Source organism: Micrasema longulum, unplaced genomic scaffold (genome assembly GCF_059751315.1).
Source record: "Micrasema longulum isolate JH-2025_06_02 unplaced genomic scaffold, ASM5975131v1 h1tg000541l, whole genome shotgun sequence".
Taxonomy (NCBI): domain Eukaryota; kingdom Metazoa; phylum Arthropoda; class Insecta; order Trichoptera; family Brachycentridae; genus Micrasema; species Micrasema longulum.
In genome coordinates this window covers 627,743-653,404 of record NW_028277737.1, presented here as the reverse complement: position 1 = coordinate 653,404, position 25,662 = coordinate 627,743, and the positions used below count along the sequence as shown (strand labels likewise).

General features: G+C 32.8%; 3 protein-coding genes across 9 annotated transcripts in view; 2 read left to right on the top strand and 1 right to left on the bottom strand.

Moving 5' to 3' along the window:
- Nucleotides 1–7,354, top strand: part of LOC148280779 (uncharacterized) — a 164,711-nt gene extending 157,357 nt beyond the window's left edge. For all 6 annotated transcript variants that reach the window (XR_015822513.1, XR_015822512.1, XM_088227814.1 and 3 more), the window contains one exon: nucleotides 594–7,354. Coding sequence is in view for 4 of the 6 variants with exons in the window: in XM_088227814.1 (XP_088083940.1) it covers nucleotides 594–739 (146 nt within the window). In the remaining 2 variants the exon portion in view is untranslated. The remainder of the gene's footprint in view (nucleotides 1–593) is intronic.
- Nucleotides 2,776–11,814, bottom strand: LOC148280778 (zinc finger protein 830). Of its 2 annotated transcripts, none has more exons than XM_088227810.1 (4): nucleotides 10,911–11,814; nucleotides 9,485–9,582; nucleotides 3,900–4,069; nucleotides 2,776–3,423 (listed from the first exon to the last, which is right to left on the bottom strand). In XM_088227810.1, the coding sequence occupies exons 1-4, from the start codon at nucleotides 11,416–11,418 to the stop codon at nucleotides 3,273–3,275; spliced, it is 927 nt and encodes a 308-aa protein (XP_088083936.1). In that variant the 5' UTR covers nucleotides 11,419–11,814; the 3' UTR covers nucleotides 2,776–3,272. The 2 variants fall into 2 exon arrangements, with proteins under 2 accessions (XP_088083936.1, XP_088083937.1); XM_088227811.1 differs by having other exon boundaries at nucleotides 9,485–9,579.
- On the top strand, nucleotides 4,779–7,354 carry Naxd (NAD(P)HX dehydratase). Its single transcript, XM_088227817.1, has 2 exons — nucleotides 4,779–5,076; nucleotides 6,518–7,354. The coding sequence occupies exons 1-2, from the start codon at nucleotides 4,779–4,781 to the stop codon at nucleotides 7,270–7,272; spliced, it is 1,053 nt and encodes a 350-aa protein (XP_088083943.1). The 3' UTR covers nucleotides 7,273–7,354.
- Nucleotides 11,815–25,662: the final 13,848 nt, after the last annotated feature.

Sequence of the window (25,662 nt, the reverse complement as noted above, 5' to 3'; positions counted from 1 at the left end):
TTCTGCGCTTTGACTTTGTTACAGCATAATTAGAAAATCACACTTTGAATAAATAAGTTGTAGAAAATGGAAGTAAAACAATAATAGCTCATTTTGACACATTGGCATTGGTGTACTCTTCTAACAAGCTCGTCCTTTTATCATTTAATTTTTGTATTTTGTTTAAAATAAGATTCACTGATTAAATCAATTAGGTTTTCATAATAACTTGCGCTGAAGCCTACTTTATCTGACATGGAAAAAAGATTCGGAACCCAGGCATCGTCCTTACTAGTTTTGGGAAAATATTGCAAAAGAGTTATTTTCATATAGAATTACACCATTTTTTGCGGATCATAGTTTGGGAAACCCTGCACTCAAGCATTGTTGTTGTTGCTAGTTGGAACAAACTGCGATAATAAATGATCTCAAAGTGTAGGTAATTTCAATAAGCTTAAAAAAAGTAGATTACATTCAATAAAAGTAAAAATATTATTAAACAAAGATTTTGAAAAGATATAAGCAGATTAATGTTTATCTACTTGCTCTAAATTCAATAATCACATTTAAAAAATATTTACAACTAGTGTGAAATAATATGATGAATCTTGCAGGTCGCAGAGGATCACGTGCCAGTAGTGACGCATCAGCTACATCGTCTCGCTCAAATAGGAGTCCAACTGGAAACCACCACAATCATCTCTACATCAATCCCAAACAAGAAAATGTGACAATTGAGGTTCAAGAACAAAAAGCCTAGACATTCTGCATGTCTCATAACTTGACCACATTCTGCCACGTTGTGTCAATACTCATAAATTTTATTTACACACTACTAGACAAGAATTAGGAAACTGCCTCAAGCAAATGAATAATACTATACCGCATTTTAGCAAGTAAAATATGTAGTAAAAAGAAGAATAGTAAAAATTTTACAACATTCTGCTTCGGTGATGATCTATCACATCCATTAAAAACCAATTAGTGAAATTATAACCACATTAACAATAATATAATACACTTTTCAGGCCTTCTAAGATTATGTAATAATGTTATATGAAACAATAAACAAACATTGAACAGCTTCATTAATTATGACCACTTGAGGTTGACTTCACCCATGTGATTTAAACTTTATTAAATTAGGGACCACCGATCTATGCTTGCTTCTTTTACAACTACGGTGACAAGTCACTCTCGCTATAATCTCCTATGAAATAGAACTTCTTGTATAGAATATGTCCTTTAGCTAAATTAGCTTGTGCAAGAACCATAATACAATACATATATTATAATCGAATTAAACATGAGTAATGTTAAATACAAGCAACATTGATGTATAATTAATATTATCTCTATGTAAGTTAAGAATTAAGCATGTCTCGCAGCGTAGTGCGATAATTAAGAAAAGTCAGGAAAAATAGCTATCTATTAGAATCGATAAACCAGAATTTTGCTTTCCCAAAACTAGGGCAGTCTTAACATAATAATTATATATAAGTTGAATTAATGCTTGATAATCAATATTAAATGATTACTCTTTTAGTCTTATTAGTATTTTACCTTCATAAAGCACAAGATACTTATACAACGTATTCTAATTGTGATCTACATAAAGTCTTTTGCACAGGATAAATTATTCTAACACAAATTATTATCGCGTAAATTAGTTGTAAGACAAATAATATACATACATTTAAAATTAAACGGACATATATTGCTCTAAGAGTAGCACTAAAGCCTTACATGTCTGTCTCTTACTACGGAAACTTTCCAGTTTATTGTATTGATGGTTACCGAGGACGGAATATTATTTAGGATCTATTTACATATATATTAGCGGTGTAATTTTTTTATGCCTTTTGAATGACAAAGCTATTCACAAAAGGGGAAAATATTATGTAATGTGCTGTAAATTTCATTTAATGTTTTATATACCTAACCAATATTAATGAAAATTTTCTATGTAACTCGGAATAGATCAATACACGTCCGCATACCAAGTAAGGAAAGCACATTTCGCAGTCCTCATAACCGTATTCCAAGTTCATAGGCAATAAAAAGCATTGCATTTAAAATGAATTATATATGGGGAAGATACTATTCATTTTAAAAGCAAACTGAGTATTTATCAAGGAAAATTAATTCCTTTACACATTTTCTATGAACTTTATAAATGCTCAGTTATACGTCCAATTCTACAATTTTATAATTAATTTATAAAGTTTGAGGCTCTGTTTGTAATCTATCATTAAAATTCTTAGGATTGCGATAAGAAATAAGCTTCATTGAAGAAAGATAATTTAAGCTACACCATTTCTAGTTTTGTTCTTTGTATATCAATATGTAGATTTAAGTCAATATTACGTAGATGAAATTTCTTTACTAACAGTTTTTTAGGTGTTAATTCAATTTTCATGTTTTGTGTATGTGTGTTTGAATGCTTCCACAGTTTTATGAAAATAAACTTTTAATTAAATGGTATGCTTCAATTTTGGGGAAGAAATTGAAACAAACTGTTTAATGTTACTTAGTCGAGTTTGTTCAGCTTTCTTTTCCTTCAACACTTCATAACAATTTTAATACTATAATCATATTACGCAAATTATTTGCAAATTATTTTACTCACATCCAATTTCATTTATACCAAAAATATTGTTTAACAAAAATAATGTGATCTTCATAAACTGTTTTTACTTCAGGTTTGGATTATTAAGTGTATCGCTGAATTATGTAACGTAACCACAATAATTATCATATAATTGCAAAACATTAATCTTTTAATAAAACTCTTACTTCTATAAAAATATGTTTTATTTATTTACAATGTAAAAGTTAATTTTACAATTATCAGGTTATTCCAGAAAGTATTCTGAATCCACAATTATTGCAAAGATGGTTGAATTGCTTTATAAGGTTACACTCGTCAATAAAATGTGCGTTCAGTGTTCTTTTTTCAAAGGTTGCATTAATATAGATAGAGGGTGATTACTCTTAAAAACGAACTGTAGAAATCATTTCCTCAACATGTTGAATGCTGATTTATTTAACGTGAAAGCTTTCTTTTGCTGTATGCCAATCTGCATACATGGATTTGTTGCGATTATTACAGCATTTGTTGCGATTATTTTTTTTTATATTAGACAGGTGATTTTTTTTTGTTCATAAAAAATTATGTTGCATACCTAGTCAATGACATAAGTTACAGTCGAAAGTTTTCATTTCTCCCCTTGTTTTGTTGTCCTGTTTGCAAAAAAAATAAAGATCAAACATAGGAATTTATAAAAAAACATTCATCTGAAGGATTTTTTTGCTCGCCAATCTAAATACTCATCGAAGTCGTCTTCATCATCAGAACTTGGCCTGTCACAATCCATTGCAGCTGTATTTTCCAAATCTTTTTGATTCTTTGCTTCTTCTTTTTTACGCTCAAGATCCAGAACTCTAAAAGTATATTAGTATTTTTAATTGACATGAATTGTGAATGTTGAAATACAATAAAAATTTAATAATTTGCATTTAAAAAAAATAAATATTCATTGCGCAGACATTTTAATAATTCTACACCTAGGTTCATTATTTTAACGATCATATTGATATATTTCTAGAAATAAGAGATAGTTCCATTTTTTAAACAAAGATTGTTTACCCAATTTGACACAAATCACAAAAAATTGTCTCCTGAAAATTTACGTTTCAAGCGAATGTAGTGTTTTGAAAAAACGGTCCTTAATTCTTTGTCATAATCTCAATACTATTTTAAGTAATCTGCTGCAAAATGTAGACACTACAGTATGCTAATAATAAGAGTCACAATAGACCTTACGAAACACTGACCTCACAATAAAAGTGTATATATATTACCCACTATCGATAAAATTGCTACAAAATCAAATTAAAAAATATAAGAGTTCATTTACCTTGACCAATTTCTGATCTGTTCATCGATTTCATCAATTTGTCTTTCAGCAATGGCTTCTTCGTGTTCTCCAGCAATAATTGCAGCAGAAACACTAGTTTCTTCTTTCATTTCTTTTTGAAATTTTTCCCACTCTTCTTCTATTGGATCTTTATACTGAACATTCCGTGCCTGTGAATCAACACAATTTATTTTTTAAATGTTAATGAATACTCCGCTTTTTATTTTTTTATTTAACACGTCAAGTACAAAGAACAAGTAATCTGGCTGGCTTATTGCTAAAAGCAATAGCAAGATGAAATAAAAAATAAAGCAAATATTTGGAAGCCGCAATAGTAAAAGTATCGAATTTACAATTCACATTACTATTATTTATTCTTATGTGAATATAAGTCATCAAGTTTCACCCTTGTTTCATCTGCTTATTAAAACATTTCATGTAACAAGATTTCTAATTATATTAAACAATTCAACAAAAAACAGTATCAAGAGTATTATCATAATTCAAAACTTATTTCAAACCTTAACATGTAAATATATGATATTATCTTATCTTGAGAAGTAAAAAAAAAAAAATAGAATTTTATTTGTTAAACACAAAAAAATAACTCGGGACTACACAAGCAGCTGTTGTTATTTTAGAATGACGTAAATAATATCCAAATATTGCGGAATTATTTTACGAAAAAATCGTAAATCCAGTGCATTTATAACGCAAGAAGGTAAACAATGTTCCCCGATTTTAAATTATTAGCTTACTTGCCTACTGGATTTCAAAATTATTAGAATACTGGCTACACTCAAGAATGACAGATTACAAAAATGTTATAATTATTATGTTGGATAACCACCTCTGCTGTTATCTGTCAAATTCAATATTATGATTACGATTTCGACAACAGCTTCTATTCGAACTTTCATTTCACGCGGGTTACGCACGCATTTACGCGTCCAAATGAATATCAATTCCGAAAATAGAAATTTGATACGATTTGTTAAACAGGCAATGCCCATTTTAAACAACGACAATGGAAATTGGGTGCGACTTGTTAAACAGGCAATACCCATTTTAAATAATGACAAACACAAAGGACAAGATGGAAGAATAGGAATCATTGGAGGGTCTTTAGAATACACAGGAGCTCCTTATTTTGCAGCAATCAGCGCCCTTAAGTTGAGTAAATAAACTTTTTTAACTCGAAACATTTAAAATATAATATCGTTCATGTATTTAACAGTGCTTTTGTAAAGCAAAGTTCAACACAAAAATAATTCATTCAGTTTTGAATATACTAAAACACAATTCTAATCGCAATTTAATGTTTAGAGAGTTTTGTTAATTACATTATCTTATGTATTATTAACAGACAAAAATGTCTGTCATTTAAGACTGAATCTTTAACAAACAGTAATACTAAGTAATTATTGATCAAGGTGACAGCAACAGAATAAATGCAATGATCTTCATAGAACAAGAAATCAAAGACAATTCACGTGGTTTTATTTTCATAAAATACTAGGCGGAAAACAGCAATCATAGTTTTATAATTATTTTTTTTACAAAATGTAAGTTTTTTGAACGGATAACTAAAAAAAAATTTTTCAACAAAATCAACAGAAATTCCATTTATTATTTGGAGTATAGATGTTGTGATAATTAACAAGTAACCACATGTTGATAATTTTATTATTTGCTTAATCCATTGCAATGTTAAAAAAACAGTAAATAAGTGGTTTGTTTTTATTATTCATACATGACCACAAATAATACTGCTGACTTGTTATATTTTTATCTGCTTACTGAGCACATCCCGTCCTGTGACCCCATCATCATCATCACCATTCCCCTTTCTGCACCCGGTGGTGCATAGGGCACTGCAATGGTAAACCAAATAGAGCGTATTCAGGTGCCAGTCCAGGAACAATGAAGTACATATTGCAGTTGAAACAACCTTTCAAATCAATATTTTACGTCTATCCTACTAGGAATCGAACCCAGGACCTAAATTTTTTTTATTTTTTTTTTATTCTTAAATTTCATAAGAAGTACATGTTTTCGTAAAATTCTAAACACATCTACTTTTACACATCTAGTAAATGTTATCACTGTAACTCCAAAAAAAGAGACTAACTCTTGTGCTTGTAGAGTGACTTACACTGTTTTAGTTGTTTATTAATAAGAGTTTATATAATTTTAAATACGAGTACATGAAAAGAAAAATAAAAAGATAGGATATATAAAGAAAAAACATAAAACAATAATACATTCATACTAATTAAAATTTAATGTTGTTTTTTTGTAAATAATGGTAGGGAATGTGTCCACCACTACACAACGAGATTCCCTTTTTTTAAATCACAATTTTTACCTTAAAACAGCCATCGAGTCAAAAACACTCATCTAGGTTTCTGGTTCCATTTTATGCACAGAACTGTATTCTTCATCCGCCTGGACACAGAGAATGACTACAGCTAATATTGGCTTCCGAAAGTCTTTGAAAGACTTGATTTTATGTATATATTTTCAGGTCTTTTGGATTACCTTGAGAAGAAATGCCGTAATGAAATTATGTATAGTAGGTACTCTATTTTATTTTGTACTTATACAATAACAGGTAGGTGCTGACTTGTCGCATGTATTCTGCACTAAAGCCGCAGCACCCGTAATCAAATCATACAGTCCGGAACTTATCGTACACCCATTATTGGATGTGGAAGACTGTGTTCATCAGGTTTCTCCTTGGTTAGAAAGGATCCATGTTCTAGTTATTGGCCCGGGATTGGGTAGGGACAGTAACATTCTTAAAAATGTAACAGAAATAATTAAACTGTGCAGAAGACAACGAAAGCCTTTAATAATCGATGCTGATGGATTGTTTCTAATCACAGAAAATATAGACTTGATAACAAATTACCCGCAACCTGGGATTATTCTCACACCGAATAAGGTCGAGTTTGATAGACTCTATAATGTTATCAAGTCCCCATCAGCCAATAAAGAAGAAATACAAATAGATTTTAACAAACTGGGAAAAAATATTTTGATTTTGAAGAAAGGAAGTACCGATGAAACATTCTGTAATGATCCAGAAACTCATTGGACTAATAGTGCCGGTGGTTCAGCAAGGCGTTGCGGGGGTCAGGGAGACTTACTAGCTGGCTCCATGGCTACATTCTTCTATTGGTCTCTTAACAACTTGTCATATACTGATTCCATGATTCCTGCTGCAGTAGCGACATTCGCTGCATCAAGATTAACACGCATATGCAACCAAAAGTCCTTCTATTACAAAGGTAGAAGTATGGTTTGCTCTGATATGATTGAAAAAATACACGAAGCTTTCGAGGAGGAATTTGAAGTTAAGTCTGATTAAGTCTTTAAAATATACAATTGATTGTTATATTTATGGTTTTTATGAAGCACATATTTTATTTTAAAATAAATTTTTAAAAACATTCTGTTTTCATTATTCTAAAATTGCCTAAGAAATCAATTTATTTATACTTTTACAATGTTTGTATTCTTTTTTTTATACAGAATAATGTTCCCTCACTGGGGTGTCCCGTGCCGAGGAAAACATTTTACAATAAGTAAAACATGCCTTAAATTAGTTATTTAACAAAGTTAACATAATAATAAAATAAAAACATAATTAAACTAATTATCATTAACATAATAAGCTATATAAACTAAAATAATCATAAAAAACATAACCAATTTATATAGACCTGTAAACCAAATTTCATAATCAGTACACAAATTTTGACCTATTTGGCTTGATCCACTCATCGATCCGTGCGAAACCCACCATTGAGCAGAAGAAACATTTTATATTTATTGTACAGACTTAACCCTTTCTAGGACACGTATTTTGTGTTGATTTACTACTTGCAAACCTAATAAAATATATTATTTTTTAAGATAATAAACCCATTTGAAAAGCTGAAGACTAATCTACCAGTGTATGGTATTACGATAGTCTTATTTATTTTTTTATAAATGCCCGGAGGGCTCTTACAATGTTTAGTTAAAAAGTACATAAAGTTTTATAGCAATTGTCATAAAATAAAATCATAATTATTTCAATAATATGTTAGTAATTGAATTAGTGATAAATATACTTTTGTCCAATTTTGTAGTTTCCATTTTTTATGACTTTATTTCAGAAATAAACCCAAAATCTACAGCTACATAGATAAGCAGCTACAATAGCTACATAATATCTAAATGAAATAAATGTATGAAGGAGGTGGTTTATAAATCAAACCATAGATTTTTGGTTTATTTCTTAAATAAAGTCATAAAAATTGGACAAAATTGTATTTTAATACACCAACAGGTCAAACACAACAAGTACTACAATGAACAACGCCTCAATAATCAAAGAAAACTGCGAGCATAACCTTGATTTTTGATCGACTTTGATGCGACTTTGATCGGCTTTCATTGGTTTTGGTTCATTTTCATAGCGCCACTGAGATGATTGTTGGCTAGTTTCGAGATCATATTCGTAAACCCATGTTTCATCACGTGTAATTATGCATTTCACTGTGGTAGAATCGTTTGTTATCTCAGTAATCATATCCAGGGACACTACCTTTTGGAACCGATTTTGAACAAAATTCAGGTATTTTGGCAGAAGTCGTGCTGCAGCGCGTTTTTTGCCCAAAATGTGCTGTGCCGATCTATACGCAATGTTGAGCTCACTGGCTATCTCTCTGAGGCTTGCATGACGATTTTCGAGCACGATTTCTTTAACTTTTTTGATATTTTTTTTAATTATTTATTTATTTAAACGCCTTGTAGGCTTTTACAATGTTTAAAATATATTTATATATAAAGAACAGACATGTGTAAAATACACAAAAGTAACAAAAAATAAGGAAAATAAAAAATATATAAAAAGTAATCTTACATATAGTACATACATAAATTTATTGCAGTAGAGAGAACAGAAGTTCATTTTTTCCCATCGGTTATATAAAAAAAATCTTAAAATTAAAAGTTAGAAAAAAAAATACAGATATAAGTCGATGTCGAAGGGTGTCCACTGCGAGGTGCATCTTCAACTTCTTTGAGACCTTTTTGAATGCTGAATACCACTCATATGCTAATGTTTCCGAAATACTAGGAGTCTTCATAGCTTTTTGTATCATTTTTAATACATCGGCAGAAGAAATTTCGTTGGAAATACAAAACTTTAAAAAAAACTCATGGTTCAATATTTTTTTCCATTTTCAACGTGCGAAAACTGGACCGATGTAAACAGATGCCAAACAACTACTAATGATACAGGTGGCACTCACATTTGACAGAAATGTCAGGGAAAGGTTTACCAACGTGAGAAAAAATATTTTTTCAAATCAGTAAAGTGCATCATTTAAAATACACATTCCTTTTTTTACCATAGTGCATGTATGAATATAATAAATATGTAGTATGTACATATTGGCATTGTATATATTAATGTATTTTATTATTGATCAATCTATACTTATTAATATTTATTTAGATTTGTTGTTACATTTCTTACAAATATTTTATATATTATGTTTTAGATAAATGGTATATTATATTCTACTTACTTTTGCGTCCATAACAGGATCATCAAAAAATCCCTCAGGGAGCACTTCTTCAGCCTCTGGATTCTCTAATGGTTCAGTTTCAGAACTTTCAGGAACTTCTTAAAATAAGTTTTTAAAAATATGTAAATACACCACTCTTAATTTATGCAAAGACTTTAAATATATATACGCTGCTGTCCTTGTAACGAAAGTGGCATCTCCGATTTTGCATAAAACGAGTTATATCCATTTTTTGTATTCAAAGAACAATATCAAGCGCCAAACATATTAATAAAGTGGCATGTTATTATGGTTTTTGAGGAACGATATAAAATAAAATTGCAGCATCTCCACATTTTAGCCTAAAGTAATCACTTAAAGGCGGCAAAAACGAATTACTACGCTGAGTCTTAGAATGTACTGATGCAGCAACCTCTGAAATCAAGAATAGTGAAAATGCGGGCGTTGAACCTGGCTTGGATAGATGCAATGGATGTCCCAAAAAAGCCTCGAGCAAAATTGTATCTTTTATACCTGGCATCCTCCTGTGCATTCACTAAAACTTAATGGGAGAGCAATAAGGAAATAGGGGAAAAAGAAAGAATAATGATTTAATCCACATCTTGTAAATGACAACACTTGAGCTTCAACAGTAAAATGATTTCAATCCTTTAAATTTGTTGCAACACAGAGGGAAAACACTTTTGAAAAAGGAATATGGAAGTCTATGCATTTATAGGGCTTATGACCTGTCATTGGCTGGTTTAAGTGGCCACTTTACACACTGTAACATTTACTATTCTGCCTGTTTGAACATCCACATTTTCTCAACTCTTCCATCTGTTGACTTTTGTGAAGTAAAAGAGCTGAAACCGTTATCATGTGGGTGAGACTCATCCGGCTGAACTAATTCACCTGCTAAATAACGCCTAAAAACAACTTTCCAATTTGTATACTTCGTCTTTTACCAGGTAGTTAATTCAATGATGTTTTGAGTATGTCCAAATGCTTGCAGACTGGCTGAATTTCCTCCTTAGGGAATTGTTCATATTTAAATTTGTTACAACAGAAAGGGAACACACTTTTGAGAAGTGAATATGGAAGTCTGGGCATTTACGGGGCATATGACCTGTTATTGGCTGGTTTAAGTGGCCACTTCACACACTGTGTAACATTCACCGCAGTAAATGCCTAGACTGCCATATTATCTTCTCAAAAGTGTTTTTCCTCTCTGTTACAACAAATTTAAATATAAACAACTCCCTAGGGAAGAAAACCAACCAGTCTGCAAGCATTTGGACATACTCAAAACATTGTTGATTTCAATCCAGTTAAGAATTTCAGTAAACATGTAATAAAAATAAAATTGGTTTTGCAAATTGCAGTTGCATGCCTATACATTTTTTAAGTTTCCTTGCTACATAAGACTACTATATTTAATTCTCACCATCTTTGGACAATGCAGTGGAGTTATTCTTAGTTTCTATTCTTTTGTCCGAGTCCAGATTTGAGCTTGCTTCATTTTTAAGTGCACTTCCGCTACCTAAATCGAAAAAATCTTGAGGGATATTTGCAACGCTTTGGGAATTTTTCAAAATACCCTTTATTCTTTTGTTTTGGCCGGAGCTTTGCGGTGAAGCGGGTCTTTTTAACGTGCTTGCTACTTCTTTTGGAGTCGCAGTAAAATTCTGTGTGTTAGCTTTCAGTCTTTTAGCACTTTCAATGTTGTCTTTATGTTGCTTTGTATTGATATGCACGCTCCAAACATTTTCCGATCTTACGATTGATTTGCATAATAAGCACATGAGCTGTCCTATTTCATTATATTTAGCTAGTGGTGAGTCTATCTGTTTCGTTACTTTCTGCAATTGTAATTTTTCTTTGTGATCTGTCATCAATCGACGAAGATCTGTTTGAGCTATCTTCTTTTTAGACAATCGAAACGTAGCCGACATTTTATATATTCAGTGCATAAAATTTACGAATAAAATTATAACTAAAACCTCGTTTAACTTCAATAAAAAAGGGAAAAATATTATTGTAGGTTACGACAGCAAACAAAAATGTCAAAGTCAAAATATGTCAGATACAAAGAGCACAGATACCACAGATTATACACACTCAATGATGGATTGCAGGGATGTTGCATTGACTTCATAGACAAAATAGAATGAAAAAGATTCACATAGACAAATAAAACTTTTTAAATCTTTTTTTTTTTTTTCTTTATTAGGGCCTACTACCAAAACTTGATAACATCGGCCAAAAACAAGTTACATTTATAAACATAAGAAAAACATAAACAGACAGGAATAACAATATAGATACAAACAAAAGACAAGAAAAATATAAGTACAAGAATAACATCAAAATATCAATTGTAATAATAAACACATATCCAAACCAATAAAAATTTCAACATAAATTGAAATAGGCACTAACAGAAAAACCCACCAAAACCTGATAGTGCCTATTTAACAGAAAATAGAAACTTACAGTAAAATTAGAAGGAAGATAGAACTTAATAACTAGAAAAATTACAATAAAACAATCAAAATATTAACAAACTTAATCTTATATTAATGATAAATTATAACTATTAAAATTAAAATTAAAAATTAAACTTTGGAAGTAATAATGACAAAATATTTTACATAAACCTAAAAATGTAAGATAAATTTATTGTAAAAAAATAAAGAATTAATTTAAACATAATTATTTCAATGACACAATTATTACAAATCATAATAGAGAACAGTTTGAACTTTAAAAAATATAAACAGAATTGATCAATAAACAATTTGTACAAGAAAAAATTTGAGATAAATGAATTGGAAAGGTTATAAAAAACATAAGAAAAATATCAAATAATTTTTTCCTCCCAGTCATTAAAAGACATGTAAAAAAATGTGATTAAGATCTCCAATGCCTCCACATTCGCAGGCATTGGAGTCTGAAATTTTAATTTTAAAAAGATGGGACGGAGTGCAACGGTGGCCAGATCTGATACGGCAAAAAGTTACAATCCTAGACCTATTGAGTTTACATGCGCTATTGTACCAAGGTTTGGAGGGAATATCAGGCTGGATATTACTATAAAAAAATTCCCTTTGACAATTTAGAAAAATTCCACTCCACTTTCCAAGCATCGAAATTAACTACTCTAATCAAATTAGAAATATCTGAGAAATCCACCCGGTCGTATTTTAAATTACCAACTTCAGATCCCCACCTTGCAAGAGAATCCGCTTTTTCATTGCCTGATATTCCAATGTGGCTTGGAATCCAGGCGAAAACAATATTTTTGGCGCATTGATATAATTTAAAAAGAGAAGCAAAAATATTACAAATGATAATTGAAAAGTTAGAACTGAATGGGGATGACTGAAGTAATTTTAAGCAGCTGAGTGAATCAGTAAAAATAACGGACTGCGAATATTTCATTTTTTCAATATGGATTAAAGATTCCAGAATTGCTATGCATTCAGCATTAAAATTAGAGAGTAAAGAAAGGAGTTTAAAAATACCAAATAAATTGTCCTGTTCACAAAGAAAGGAAGCGCCAACGCCATTATTTGATTTCGAACCATCGGTAAAAACATACTTGTGATTGGGCCACTTACAGTTAATAATTTCTGAAAATAAAATCGTTCATCTCACATTGTGATCAATGAGAACTTCAGCCCTACGGGAAATTGGATGCAAAAATTGTTTTCTTGCGCACGGTAAAAATTGGAGCATTAAATTGTAAAGCAAAGTTTCTTGAAAATGTACATTTTTTTAAATATTTTATTTTTAATAAAAATGAACTACATTGAACTACGTCACTAGTTCATATGTGATGCTAAAAAACAAACGTCACCATCTCCAGCTACCGTGATTTTTTAGATTTTTGGTTTTTATTATGCTTACGTTTAAAAGTCATTTAAATTAGAAATAAACAATAAAAAAACTCCCTTATTATGAAATTCGGTCAATAATATAGTGTCATTTTGAAAACGGTTTCAATTAAAATCCAGAATCCAAAGATGGATATTAGGAATCTTTTTTTTTTTTAAAACACAAAAGTGTGTATAAATTTGTCTCTGAATTAAATGGTTTCGTATTTTAAGATATTAAACGTGCATGATAAGAATTTTAACTGTTTTTAATCGAATTATTAATTACAATATTATTAAATAAAAAAGTTAAAAAATATTTCGTATGAAAATTTTCAGATACTCAGCTCCAGGATTCCTATAAAAAAAATGTGGTCACAAAAAAAAATGCTTTTCAGTGCACCCAATTGAAGTCAAGAAATATTTTAGAATATCACAAATCTTTTTATAAGCATTCAAACAAAATTGAGCAAAACAATTTCCTGCTACAATTCATCAAAACATCAACTACCGAAAGAAGAAGACCAAAAAATATGGATAAATGCAAAGCCCAGTATCTAAGCAAAATAAATAATATGCTTATGTGTACTATAAATCCCTAAAAAGCAATGAAGATACTGGGTTTAATTCCCAGCAACAATGGGTTTATTTTGTAATATTTCATCGCCCTTGGACTAGAGCTGAAGCGTTAAACTTGTCATTTTGCCTTAATGTATCATATAATTGAGTTCTCTATGCACCACTGGGTGTAGATGGAAAAATGATAATGTTGATGATGTACTGAATTACATTTTAAAAATACGATTTATTATGTATCTTATTTAAAAAAAAATCTTTTAGCATTTTCCGATTTAGTTTTTTTGAGTTATTATGACGGGCACTTTTCTTGTTTTCATTTACTTTTACTTAATGTGTCCAAATGGATAAAACCGTTTCCATTACATCAGCATGGATGATGGACGCTATAATCCTGTCCTAAGAGAAGTCAGCAAGAAAGATGAACAATACACGCCGTAATACATCATAATATTTATTTAGTATTAAAGAGGCCATGAACATTTAAAACTTCTCTTTGATTTTGAAACATTACATTTAGGTTTAGAAAATAAATAAATTTGTCCAGAATACTGCACTTCTCTTCTTTTCAAATTAAATGCCTCTTTTTATGTGATGAGGGGTTTCCTGTTTTTCTTTGGTCCATAATGTTATGACAAACTTACCAATGTAGTATGTAATGTCAGCAATATCGACACAAAACTAGCATATTTAACATAACCCAAAATGTGCTTTCAGTATATTATTAGGTATGAAAGAAAACAAAAAATCTTTGATAAAAATTGAACACATAAATATCATTATCACACTTATTTGAAAGAAAAAAAAACACAAATTCTGTAAAAGAATAAGGCAGTCGTTTGAAAAAATCCAAAGCAGCTTTTTCTTTTTTTTAGATAAAAACTTTGGTAATAATTTACTTAATACAGTTCAAAGTTTTGACACAGCACTGTATGGAAAAGTGTGAAAAGGTTGTAAATAAAAATATAATGGCAGTAATTTTTTTTTTATTATTTATAATAATAAAGTAAGTTTTGATACATAAAAAAGGAGGCCCATTAAAATTAAGTATAAAAGTTCAATTTAAATCATACACATAATTTATTTTTTAGTTACGATTGCAAGTTATCAGATAATACATGTAAATCATACATACTTCATGATTCATAATACAATTTATTATTTCAATATATAATACATTATAGTGAAACATCCTGTATCCATATTTTCACTCAGCATACATAATCTATGAAGCTAGAAACACAATATTTTAAAAATGCAAAATTACTCAAGTGAATTTTACAATTTTAACAAACATTGGTAAAATTTTAAAAATGTTAAATAGCAGTTAAAATAGTTTCAAGATACTTAAGATGATTAATGCTATAAATAATAATATTTTTGATTGATATGTATTGTTTAATACATCAATTAATGCCCGGGGAGATGAATAACATTATGCCAATTGAAGGGTTTTTTACAAAAACTGCACAACTGAAATTGGAATGCTTTCTCACTAACCGCAAAAAACATTTGGATTGTTTTTAACACAATATTGTAAAATATATTTTCCAGGCTTTACAATACTGTGTTTAAAACAATGTAAATATTTTATTAATCTTTAATACAGAATGTTTTTTGCGGTTATGAAATAACCTTTCAATTTCAATTATGCTTTAAAAAATCCTTTAATTATAACTCAGATCTGCCCATAATTGACATACCCACAGTTGCTGCAAAAGAGGTCTCAAATGTATATTCTACTGATACAGTATATAATAAAACAAAAAAAATGTAACATAATACATCAAATATGCAAATAAATTAATAAATAGATCAAATGAGTAGTCCATTTCCAAAGTTCATCTTGTCCATTTTTTATCAAAAATGAACTAAGTACTATTTTATGGCTTATTAAAGGAGGCACATAAATCTTCAACCAATGATTTCAAAACCAGTCTTTAACCGTCAGTATAACGGCAGAAAAACATCATCCAATTCCAAAATGCATTCTGTCCACCTGCTCCCTATTTCCAAATAATATTACCTTGTCCATTATTGAGTTACAAATTTAGTTAACTTTTGTATTTATTTTTCGTTATAATAAATAAACTAAATTAAGTTATATTTTCTCCTGTCAAAAACTACTTTTGAAAATATTACCATAATTAATATCGTCCCTTTAAAACATTTCTAGAGTGCATCAAGTCCATAAAACAGTAACAAAAATATTCTTGTCCATGATATATCTTTAAATATTTTTTTAAAAACTATCTGCTTTATTTTTAAAAAAAATGTTTTTCGTTAACACTAACTTACATATTTAATTTAAGTTTTTCTTTTGGTCTTTATATATTTTTTGTGAATATCTCAAAACAAAGCAAGATCAACTCTGGAAATAGGCAAATCATTTAAATATTCACTTATCTTTTACCTATTTGTAGCGTGTATAAATATGTTTGCACATTATCGTATGTTTTGCAACATATTATAGTAATATAATATGGTACAATATTGTACTATTTTTATAAAAATTACTTATAATTATTAATTAACATAATACATATAGAAATCTACTGACAATCATATTATGGTTAGTGAAATCTAAACATAACTTTGTCTTGTTTTTAATGAATAATGTTAGTAAATAATGTAGTTAAATGTTAGTAAATAACTGTAAATAACCACTTATCAACTTTTCTGTCGATCGGTTTCGAGACATACCCGTCTCTTCATCAAGACACTAATTACACCAGCATGCAATTCCCACTATACACCTTCACCATAGTAGTAGTTGCACAAATATATAAAACAAATGTGCTGACACGACACACGCCATTGGTAGCCAACACCAATAATCACTTATATTTTTTCAATTTTAAATGTTTGATTTTGTGGGATTAATATTTTTGTGCAACTACGACTATGGTGAAGGTATATGGTGGGAATTGCATGTTGGTGTTGTTATTGACCGTAAGTGGTTATATACAATTATTTACCAACATTTAATAAAATGTTTGACCACACAGTTAACGCTTTTAATATTAAGAATAAATGCCATTTTGTGGCAATGAACTGAAAAAAAAGATATTTCTCAAGTGTTGGGTGTTAACATAAGTTCTGTCCATTTTTATCATCCACGAGCACCAAAAGTCAAACAAAAGGATTAAGGAAAGAAAGAAAAACTTCAGTTCTACAAGATATTGTGTTTGCTTTTCCGTTACATATATTATTTGATTTGATTCCAAGCCTTCAAATTGGTATGTAAAGTATACGAAAGTGCGCATTTTCGACACCGCCTTCTGTTCACGTCAATCGAGGGAATAAAGAAATATACATTATTGAGTAATTTGTTGTAAATTAATAAAGGAGAATTATCAGGATCGGTATTAAAATAACACATTTCCTGAAAACCGCCATGAAAGTTTCATTATTAAACTTTTACCTTAAGTATGGGTGTTAACATAAATTGTGTCCGTTTTATTACAAATTAAGAGAACAGGAGGACAAATTGGTCAATAATGTATTCTCCTTCATTTCTTTACAACAAATTAGTCAATAATGTATTCTCCTCATTTGTTTACTCCTTTATTCTCTCGATTGAACGTTAACAAAAGAAGGTGTCGAAAATTATTACTTTTGTCTAATTGGCATTCCACTTTGAAGGCTTCTAATCAAATAAAATAAAAAGTATAACGTACAATCAAACACAATATCTTGTAGAACAGTTTTTTTTTTTTCGAATGACGTTTACCATTTGGTTTGACTATTTGGTGCTAATATTCAAATTTGGAAAAAACAGACCGAATTTTTGTAAATATCTAGTATATAATTTTACGCTGAATTAATAAAAACTAGTAACTATTCCCAATATTCATTAGATACAATTTTATCTTCGTTCCGCGTATCGATTTTAACAATGCATCCACCAGTCCAGGGTTTCTTTTCAACATATAATGCACTATCCAGTCTCATTTGCCGTTTGGATTCACAAACGAATAGATGGTCTGTCATTTCTTCTTTAGGGATCCTGTGCGTAGCATTGTAAACACAAATAGATAGATTTCTGTGCTTCTTGGCACATTTGACAATGTGAGCTTGCAGCTTTAATTTAAGTACAACATGCGATTGATTGTAGGGACAAACAGTAACATCATTCATCTTTGAATCTGAAATAAACAATTGTATGAATTACAAATTCACGATTTTTCAGGGCCATACCACGAAACTTAAAAGGACATATTTTTAAAATATCCTGATGATATTTAAGAAAATTGTGTTTTTTAATTTTTCAAAAATATTAATAATTAAGATTGAAAGTGTATTTGAATAATGGGGAAGTTCAGTGTTTTTTTTTATTAATATTTGTTAATGTCAATGTAGAGGTTCTGAGGAGAGCTCATTACAAAAGACAATTGATAAAATGCAAGGTTCGTAAGATCTTTTATCTGGGTAACATCCTGCATGGAGGAAAAGATTGAGGGACAACATGGACCTGGCAGAAAGCAAATGTCTTGGCTGTGCAACATAAGAAACTGGACTGGAATGAGATGTGAGGTAGGGTTGTTCCGGGCAGCGCAAGACAGAGAGGCCTTTTGAGAAGTGATTGCCAACGTCGGGGACACCTGATAGGGCACATGAAGAAGAAGCAAACTAAGCCATTAAAAAAAATATATGTACTTATCATTTTATAATTGCTATGATTCTTTAGTTTTACAATTTTTTTAATTACTCCGCGTGTGACTTCACTAGTTCTCTTCGGTGAGTTGTTCTGATTGGGAGTTGGCTTCAATCATTGGTTGATTTATAAGAACTCGTGATGTCATTAATTTTAAGTAGTTCATTTTTATTAATTTTTTCATACATTTTAGAGAAACTTCATTGTACAACAATGCTCTAATTTTAACGGTGTTTACAAAAACATTTTTCATATTCAATTTCCTGTAGCACTGAACTTCCTCATTGACCAACTAAGCAATACACACTAGACGCGAAATAAGGGAGGGGCTGGATAGAGGGATTCGTGGAAAAGATGCTAGTCAGAGATATTAAGATATGTCTGTGTCTTGTCCTAAGATTATTATTATTATTTTATTTTTTATTATTTATTTATTCATTCAAAATTACAAAATTAAATATTTATGAACTTATTAAGGCTTTTTAGGCTATGCCCGTGTCAAGCCACAATAAATAACAATAAAAATACATAGTAAAATTAAATAGATCAAATTATTATGACATAGAATAACAATCTAGAAAAAAAAAGGTAAATGTAATAAATAATCAAATAAAGATATGTCTCAAATGGCAATTTCTTCCAACCAGTAAATAAAAGTGTTATTTATGTTCCATCACATATTCGAGAGAAATGTATATAAATTAATAAAAATCAATGCTGGTATTCAATGGGAAAAAGGAATAAAGACAAAGGGAGATATTAAGGGAATAGGATGTTTTTTCAGGCGTGATTTAAACAGAGATACCGTAAAAACATCTTTGATAGTGGACGGGAGATGATTCCACATCAAGCCGCATGGACACTATATGAGTAAGAGAAGAAAGAGTCATGTCATGAGTCAAGTGTCGGGCTATTAGGTAGGGGGTGAGATCCTCAGATTTTACCAACGGTCTTCCGAAGACGGGATTGTTCTGTGATACAAAACATCACATCTTTGCGAGTACCCCTTTAGTAATTCCTTCGCACGGTGCTGACCATAGAACTTTCAAACCTTAGTGAACGAAATTTGAGAAATGGAAATCTGCTTGAGATACACATGACCCATTGACAACCTGATGCATTATGAGCATTTTTCCGTCAATGCATTTATGAATTACGCCCGGATGCTGGGCGCTGCAATACAATCCGTAACGTCGGCGAGAAGTGCTATTGACACACAGAATAACAACCCAGAAAAACGTTATCAATATCTGGTTATCGTAAAAATCTACGAAGATCAATAGCAACCTACATAATACATGTAGTTCAAAAGCTTGGAGTTTGTAGGAGCAGTTGTTTGGGGTTTTGAGCAGTAACGCAGTAATTATTTAACACGCTATTTTTGAAAGCACAACACTTAAACGAATAATGATTATGACAAATGATTTACCGCCAGAAAAATGTTGATTTTGTGAAACGTTTCAACCGACGGCAATAGCACACGGAGACTTAAACGCGAAAAGAAAGCCAAAGAAAGCTTTAAACACGTTCTTGTTTTTACTTTAAATTTTGACAGTTTCAGTTTTTTTGTTTTTTGCATTGCATAGATAAAATAATGAGAGAATTCCAAAACAAACATTTGTTTATGGTTCTTTTTCATTAAGTAAGAACTTATCTAGATGCAATCCTTCTTCTTCGTTTTTTCATGGCCTTTTCACATCTCAACTTGGGTGTTCTGGCCAGTGTCGAGTAGTTTTGTTTTTTTTTACATATATACACATGTGTTAGTAATATAATATGTACAAGTTAGTATGTTAGTATTTAATATAATATATACATATAATAATAAAACATATTTACAGCTTTACACCATTTACAACTAGATATTTACATAGGATTTTAAATACACGTTTATTGGGTGGGGACAGGAGAGTTAGAATATGAATAGGGAATGGGATATTAATATCAGAGAGGTCGGATAGGAAATCAGGATAACAATCATTTATGGGGCATCCAAAAAAAATATGGTTTAAATCTTCCTCATCTAGCTGACATTCGCAAATGGCAGAGTCCCGGACATGGATTCTGAACAGGTGAGAACCATTGCAGCAGTGCCCAATGCGCATTCTGCATATGGAGGATGTCTCAAACTTGTTCAGAATCACTTTGGAAAACCAAGGCTTTTCTGTTACATTTGGTTTCAGTTGGAAAAGATGTTTACCCTTGGCTTGGGAAGAGGCTACCCAATATTCTTGCCATGTGCGAAGTTGCTTCTCCTTCGTCATAACAAGGAGATCACCTAGTGGTAGTAAATTACTATAGGCAGGATCCCCGGAGTGGACCGCCTCCTTTGCTAACGCGTCCACTTTTTCGTTACCGGGAATACCACAATGGCTAGGGATCCAGGACATAACAATACTCTTATTGGATGCCTCTGATATAGAAAGAAGAAATCGAGTTTCCACGCAGAGCTCATCCTCGGGATAAAAAGATGGAGGGGATTTGATTTTTTGTAAGGCACTCAAGCAATCCGACAGGATTAGGAACTTGCTATATTGTGAGCTTAAGGCGTATTTGACAGCTTCTCGGATTGCGATACATTCTGCGGTAAATACAGATGCATTCTTGTGCAATTTGTACAATCTTTGAAAGTTGTTGTCTTCACAATATATAGCCGCACCCGTATGGGTTGCCGAATCTGACCGAGATCCATCAGTGTAGATAATTTTCCAACCTATCCATCTTGACGACCGAATACGGTTGAATGTACACCGGGGCTGTAGGTGGCTTTCGACTCCGAATGTGAGTTCAATACTTGGGGCATAAATAGAAGTTTTAAATGGGAAACGATAAAGGGGAAGAAGGTCTTTAGGATAAATGTTAGATTCGAAAGATTTGTAAAAATGAAAACTGTTGACTAGTAAAGGGGGTGGTTTATGAAACCAAAAAGATGAGGATGTCACGCAGTCAGAGAGAAATTGTACCTTTTTGAGGAGCAGGTTGTTTTTTTGGACAGAGCATTTTAGAAGAAATCTATCCGCCAAGTATTGTCTTCTCATACCAAGTGGGGGATCACAAGCTTCTACTTGTAAAGCGTTAATTGGAGATGACTTCATGGCTCCGACGACTAGTCTCAGACTTTGGGATTGGATCCGGTCAAGTCTTTGGAGATTCTTTTTTGAACAAGGTTCTAAAAGGAACGAGGCATAATCTAGATGGCTCCGGATATACGCAGTATAAAAAAGTCTCTGTATAAAAGGGTGGCTCCCCCACCATACTCGCGAGACTGCTCTTAACGTATTCAATCCGGCTTGACACTTGTTTACTATATGATTTATGTATGAGTTCCATGTAAGATGAGTGTCCAGAATTACTCCCAGGAACTTAATCTGGGACGTAAAAGGTACTATCTCATCTCCGTGTTGAATTTTTATGGTTGGGATTTTTCGCTGTCTACAAAAGGTTATGGCATTACTTTTACCAGTCGATAGATCCAAGCCATGTTCCACTAACCAATTCCTGATGTTTCTCATACCTAAATTTAGAGTATTTTCTAGATTATTTGGGTCCTTCCCATATGTATACATGAAGAAGTCGTCCGCGTATTGAAGCAAACTTGTCTCTGAGGGAACAATTCCGCTTATGTCATGCGTATAGATATTGAAGAGAATCGGGCTCAGGACAGAACCCTGAGGTAGTCCCTTGCTCAACTCTCTCTCCACCACAGCATGACCGCGAACACTGATTTCTACCTTTCTGGAGAGAATCAAATTTGCTATAAAGGAAGTGAGTTTTCGCGGGATTCCAATTCGTAGCATTTTAGCTTCTAGAATATGGATAATAACATTGTCATATGGACCACTTATGTCCAGACAGACACCTATAAGAAATTCTTTCTTAGTAAGAGCGGCTCTGATATCAGATGTCAGAACCGACACGCTTTCGATAGTGCTCTTTCTTTTCCTGAATCCAAATTGAGACTCGGGGAGAGTTTTCGAGCTCTCCACGAACCAGTCCAAGCGTTGTCTCACCATATGTTCCGCCACTTTCAACAGTGTGGAGGAGAGGGCTATGGGGCGGTAGGAAGACCCAAAGTTTGGGTCTTTGTTGGGTTTAAGGATAGGGATAATGGATTGGGTTTTCCATGAAGGGGGGATGTTTCCTGATTCAAAGATCATGTTGATCAATGATAGGATGTAGGAGAGGGTAGGATCACTGTTATGTTGGATAAAACTATACAGTATACCGTCAATCCCTGGAGCTGAGTCTGTGAGCCGGGTCAGAATAGTCTTCAGTTCATCTAAACTGAAGCTATGATCTAACCAGCTTCTATTTGTAAACTGGTACCAATAGGGAGACTCATTCCAGTTATTTGCGGTCTGCGGGGCTAATTTGTTGGCGAACTCCTCAACCCACCCTAGGGTCTCAGGACGTCTCACTGGTGGAGTGAAAGAACCTCTAAATCGACGTATCATGCTCCAAACAGTTGATATAGGCACGTCTCGTGATAAAGAGCAACAGAAGTTTTTCCATCCTTGTCGTTTCTTGTCTCTTAAGAGGCGTTTTGTTTTAGCTTCAACCTGTTTAAAACTCAACAGGTTTTCTAGGCTCATGTTTAAGGAGTAAACTTTAGCTTGCTTTTTCCTTTTCAAAACTGCCTCCGCACATTCGCTATCCCACCATGGGGCAGGGGGGGGTTTACTTCTATTGCCTTTCTCCTTTACAGGGACATGTTTGTCTGCTGCTTCGACGATGCATGATGACAATGCTTCATAGCACTTCACTACATTCTCTTTCGTCGGGGTGGGCAGCTCGTTCACTTTAAGTTCAATGTCGTCAGAGAAGTATCTCCATTTAACTCTTTGTGTAATGTATCTCGGTCTTCGTCTTCCCCCAGGGGATAGGCCACTTTGGCAATATCTATGGCTGGATATGAGGCTGACTACTATAGGGTAATGATCACTACCAATAGTGTCATCCTTAATTGACCATTGCACAGATGGTGCCATTGCAGCGCTGGAGATGGTGAGATCCACTGCACTGGGTCGCTGATTTGGAAGCTGAAGGCGCGTCGCGGAGCCATCATTAAGGACACACATATTCAGATCATCCAAGAGATCAACAATATCTCTTCCCAACCTGTCGCATGTCGGAGCACCCCACAGGGCATGGTGAGCATTAAAGTCACCAAGGATAAGGAACGGAGGGGTCAATTTTTGGAACAAAGATAAAAGTATCGATTTTGAGGGTTTGTTGGTTGGGGAGATATACATGGAAAGGATGGTCAAGTCATTAACCTTTGCAGCTGTCACTTGGAAAGGACAGCCATCAGTCTTGACATTAATATGGATAAAAGGAAGGGAGTTTTTGATGAGGAGGGCAGAGCCACCCTTCCCATCCTCACGATCATCTCGCAGACAGTGGAATCCCCGGAATCTAATAGTAGATCCCGGGACCATCCACGTCTCCGAAATGGCCGCAATTGAAATAGATTCTTCTTGCAATGTATGCAAGAGATCTTCTTTTTTATTTAAAATGCTATGGCTGTTCCACTGCAGAATCCTCATCTGAGGAGCCATGGTGGTGGTTAAGTAGGGAGGTTATATTTAGAAGTTGATGGGCGACGTTGGACGGTATTTGTGGATTGTTTTGAAGGATCGATACTAGAATACTCAATATGGTAGATATAATTGTATTGTTCGATGTTGGGACTGTGCTAGGAAAAGCATTCCCATTAGAACCAGATGGAAGTTGTCCATTCGGGAAATACAGAAGTGAAGGGTCATGATGAGGAACATTAGGTTTGGAAGGTAGTTTTTTTGACCTCGACTTCCTCTCTACTGATTTTTTGTAGGATATTGGCGCGGAGGGCGCGGGCATAACAACATTGACATTTGGTTTTGTCGTTTTAGAGACGATTTCTGCATAGGAAATCGTCGCTTTTCCGAACATTTTAGAGGCTTCAATATATGAAATGTTTCTGTCAGCCATTGTGTGTTTTATGTTTTGTTGCCTTTTAAGCTCAGGGCACAGCTTGCTGGTGGCAGAGTGGTTACTAGAACAATTGAGGCATTTTATATCTTCTGCCGCCACCGTGCAGGATTCCCCATTGTGTGAGGAGCCACACTTGTAACAGCGCACAAGGGATCTACAGACAGTCTTTGTATGTCCGTACTTACAGCATTTAAAACACTGAATAGTCGGAAATACGTAGAGTTCTACGGAGAGGGACACATTGAAGATGGAAATGTGGGAAGGTAGAGATTTTGAGTCGAAGGTCAAAACCACCGTGCGGGAGGGTTTCCATTCGACTACGTCACCATTACTCGATCTGTAATTCAGTCGTCGAGCCTTGATTACTTTTCCGAATCCATGAGGTACCTCGGCATTCTCCACAATGTCCTGTTCAGACCAGTGCGAAGGGATACCTTTGGTAACACCTTGTTTAGTTACTAGGAAAGTCGGAATGAAAACGTTATAATTATCTTTTTTAGCTATTTCTGATTTTACAAACGTATTGGCTTCGTTTGCCGTCTTAAACTCCACAGAAATACGGTTACGGCCGACGGACTTGATTCCGTTCCAGGCAGTCCGAATATTGTTTCTATGAAGAAATCGACCGAAGTCAATATCGTACAAGTTGGTTTGGGTGACGCCGTCTACTTGTACTTTTGTTACATGTACGATAAATGGAGCACGATCCATTCCATTGTACATGCGGGATTGGACTTTGGTAGGTGTGGTAATAGGCGATAAAGTGTTTGTGACATCTGGAGTAACTGGGTTTGTAGAAGCAGAGGGTCGGGGGCTAGGTGTTTTGTGTGGGAGGGGGCGGTCTGACTCAGAACTCGATTTCCTCTCCGAATTTATAAGTTTGAGTTTTTTTGATTTAGGCCTTATTGTAACAAATTCGGCGGGATCTGGAACAGTGTCCATTGTACCGCACGACGGATCTGATTGAGATCCATCCGGTGGATCCGGAGGTTTCTCTTTATCGTTCATTTATAACAAATAAAAAAAAAGAAAAGTACAAAATAAGTTGTAAAAACCAAAAAAAATTTTGGCTACACGTGTATGGTAAAAATAATTGTTACCTGGTTATTAGGTTT

Coding starts and splice junctions, on each gene's coding strand:
- Naxd (XM_088227817.1), top strand. CDS start 4,779: ATGATTACGATTTCGACAACAGCTTCTATTCGAACTTTCATTTCACGC. Junction 5,077..6,517: donor AATCAGCGCCCTTAAGTTGA/GTAAATAAACTT, acceptor AATAACAGGTAG/GTGCTGACTTGTCGCATGTA.
- LOC148280778 (XM_088227810.1), bottom strand. CDS start 11,418: ATGTCGGCTACGTTTCGATTGTCTAAAAAGAAGATAGCTCAAACAGAT. Junction 4,070..9,484: donor ATCCTGTTATGGACGCAAAA/GTAAGTAGAATA, acceptor GTTGATTCACAG/GCACGGAATGTTCAGTATAA. Junction 3,424..3,899: donor CAGATCAGAAATTGGTCAAG/GTAAATGAACTC, acceptor ATATACTTTTAG/AGTTCTGGATCTTGAGCGTA.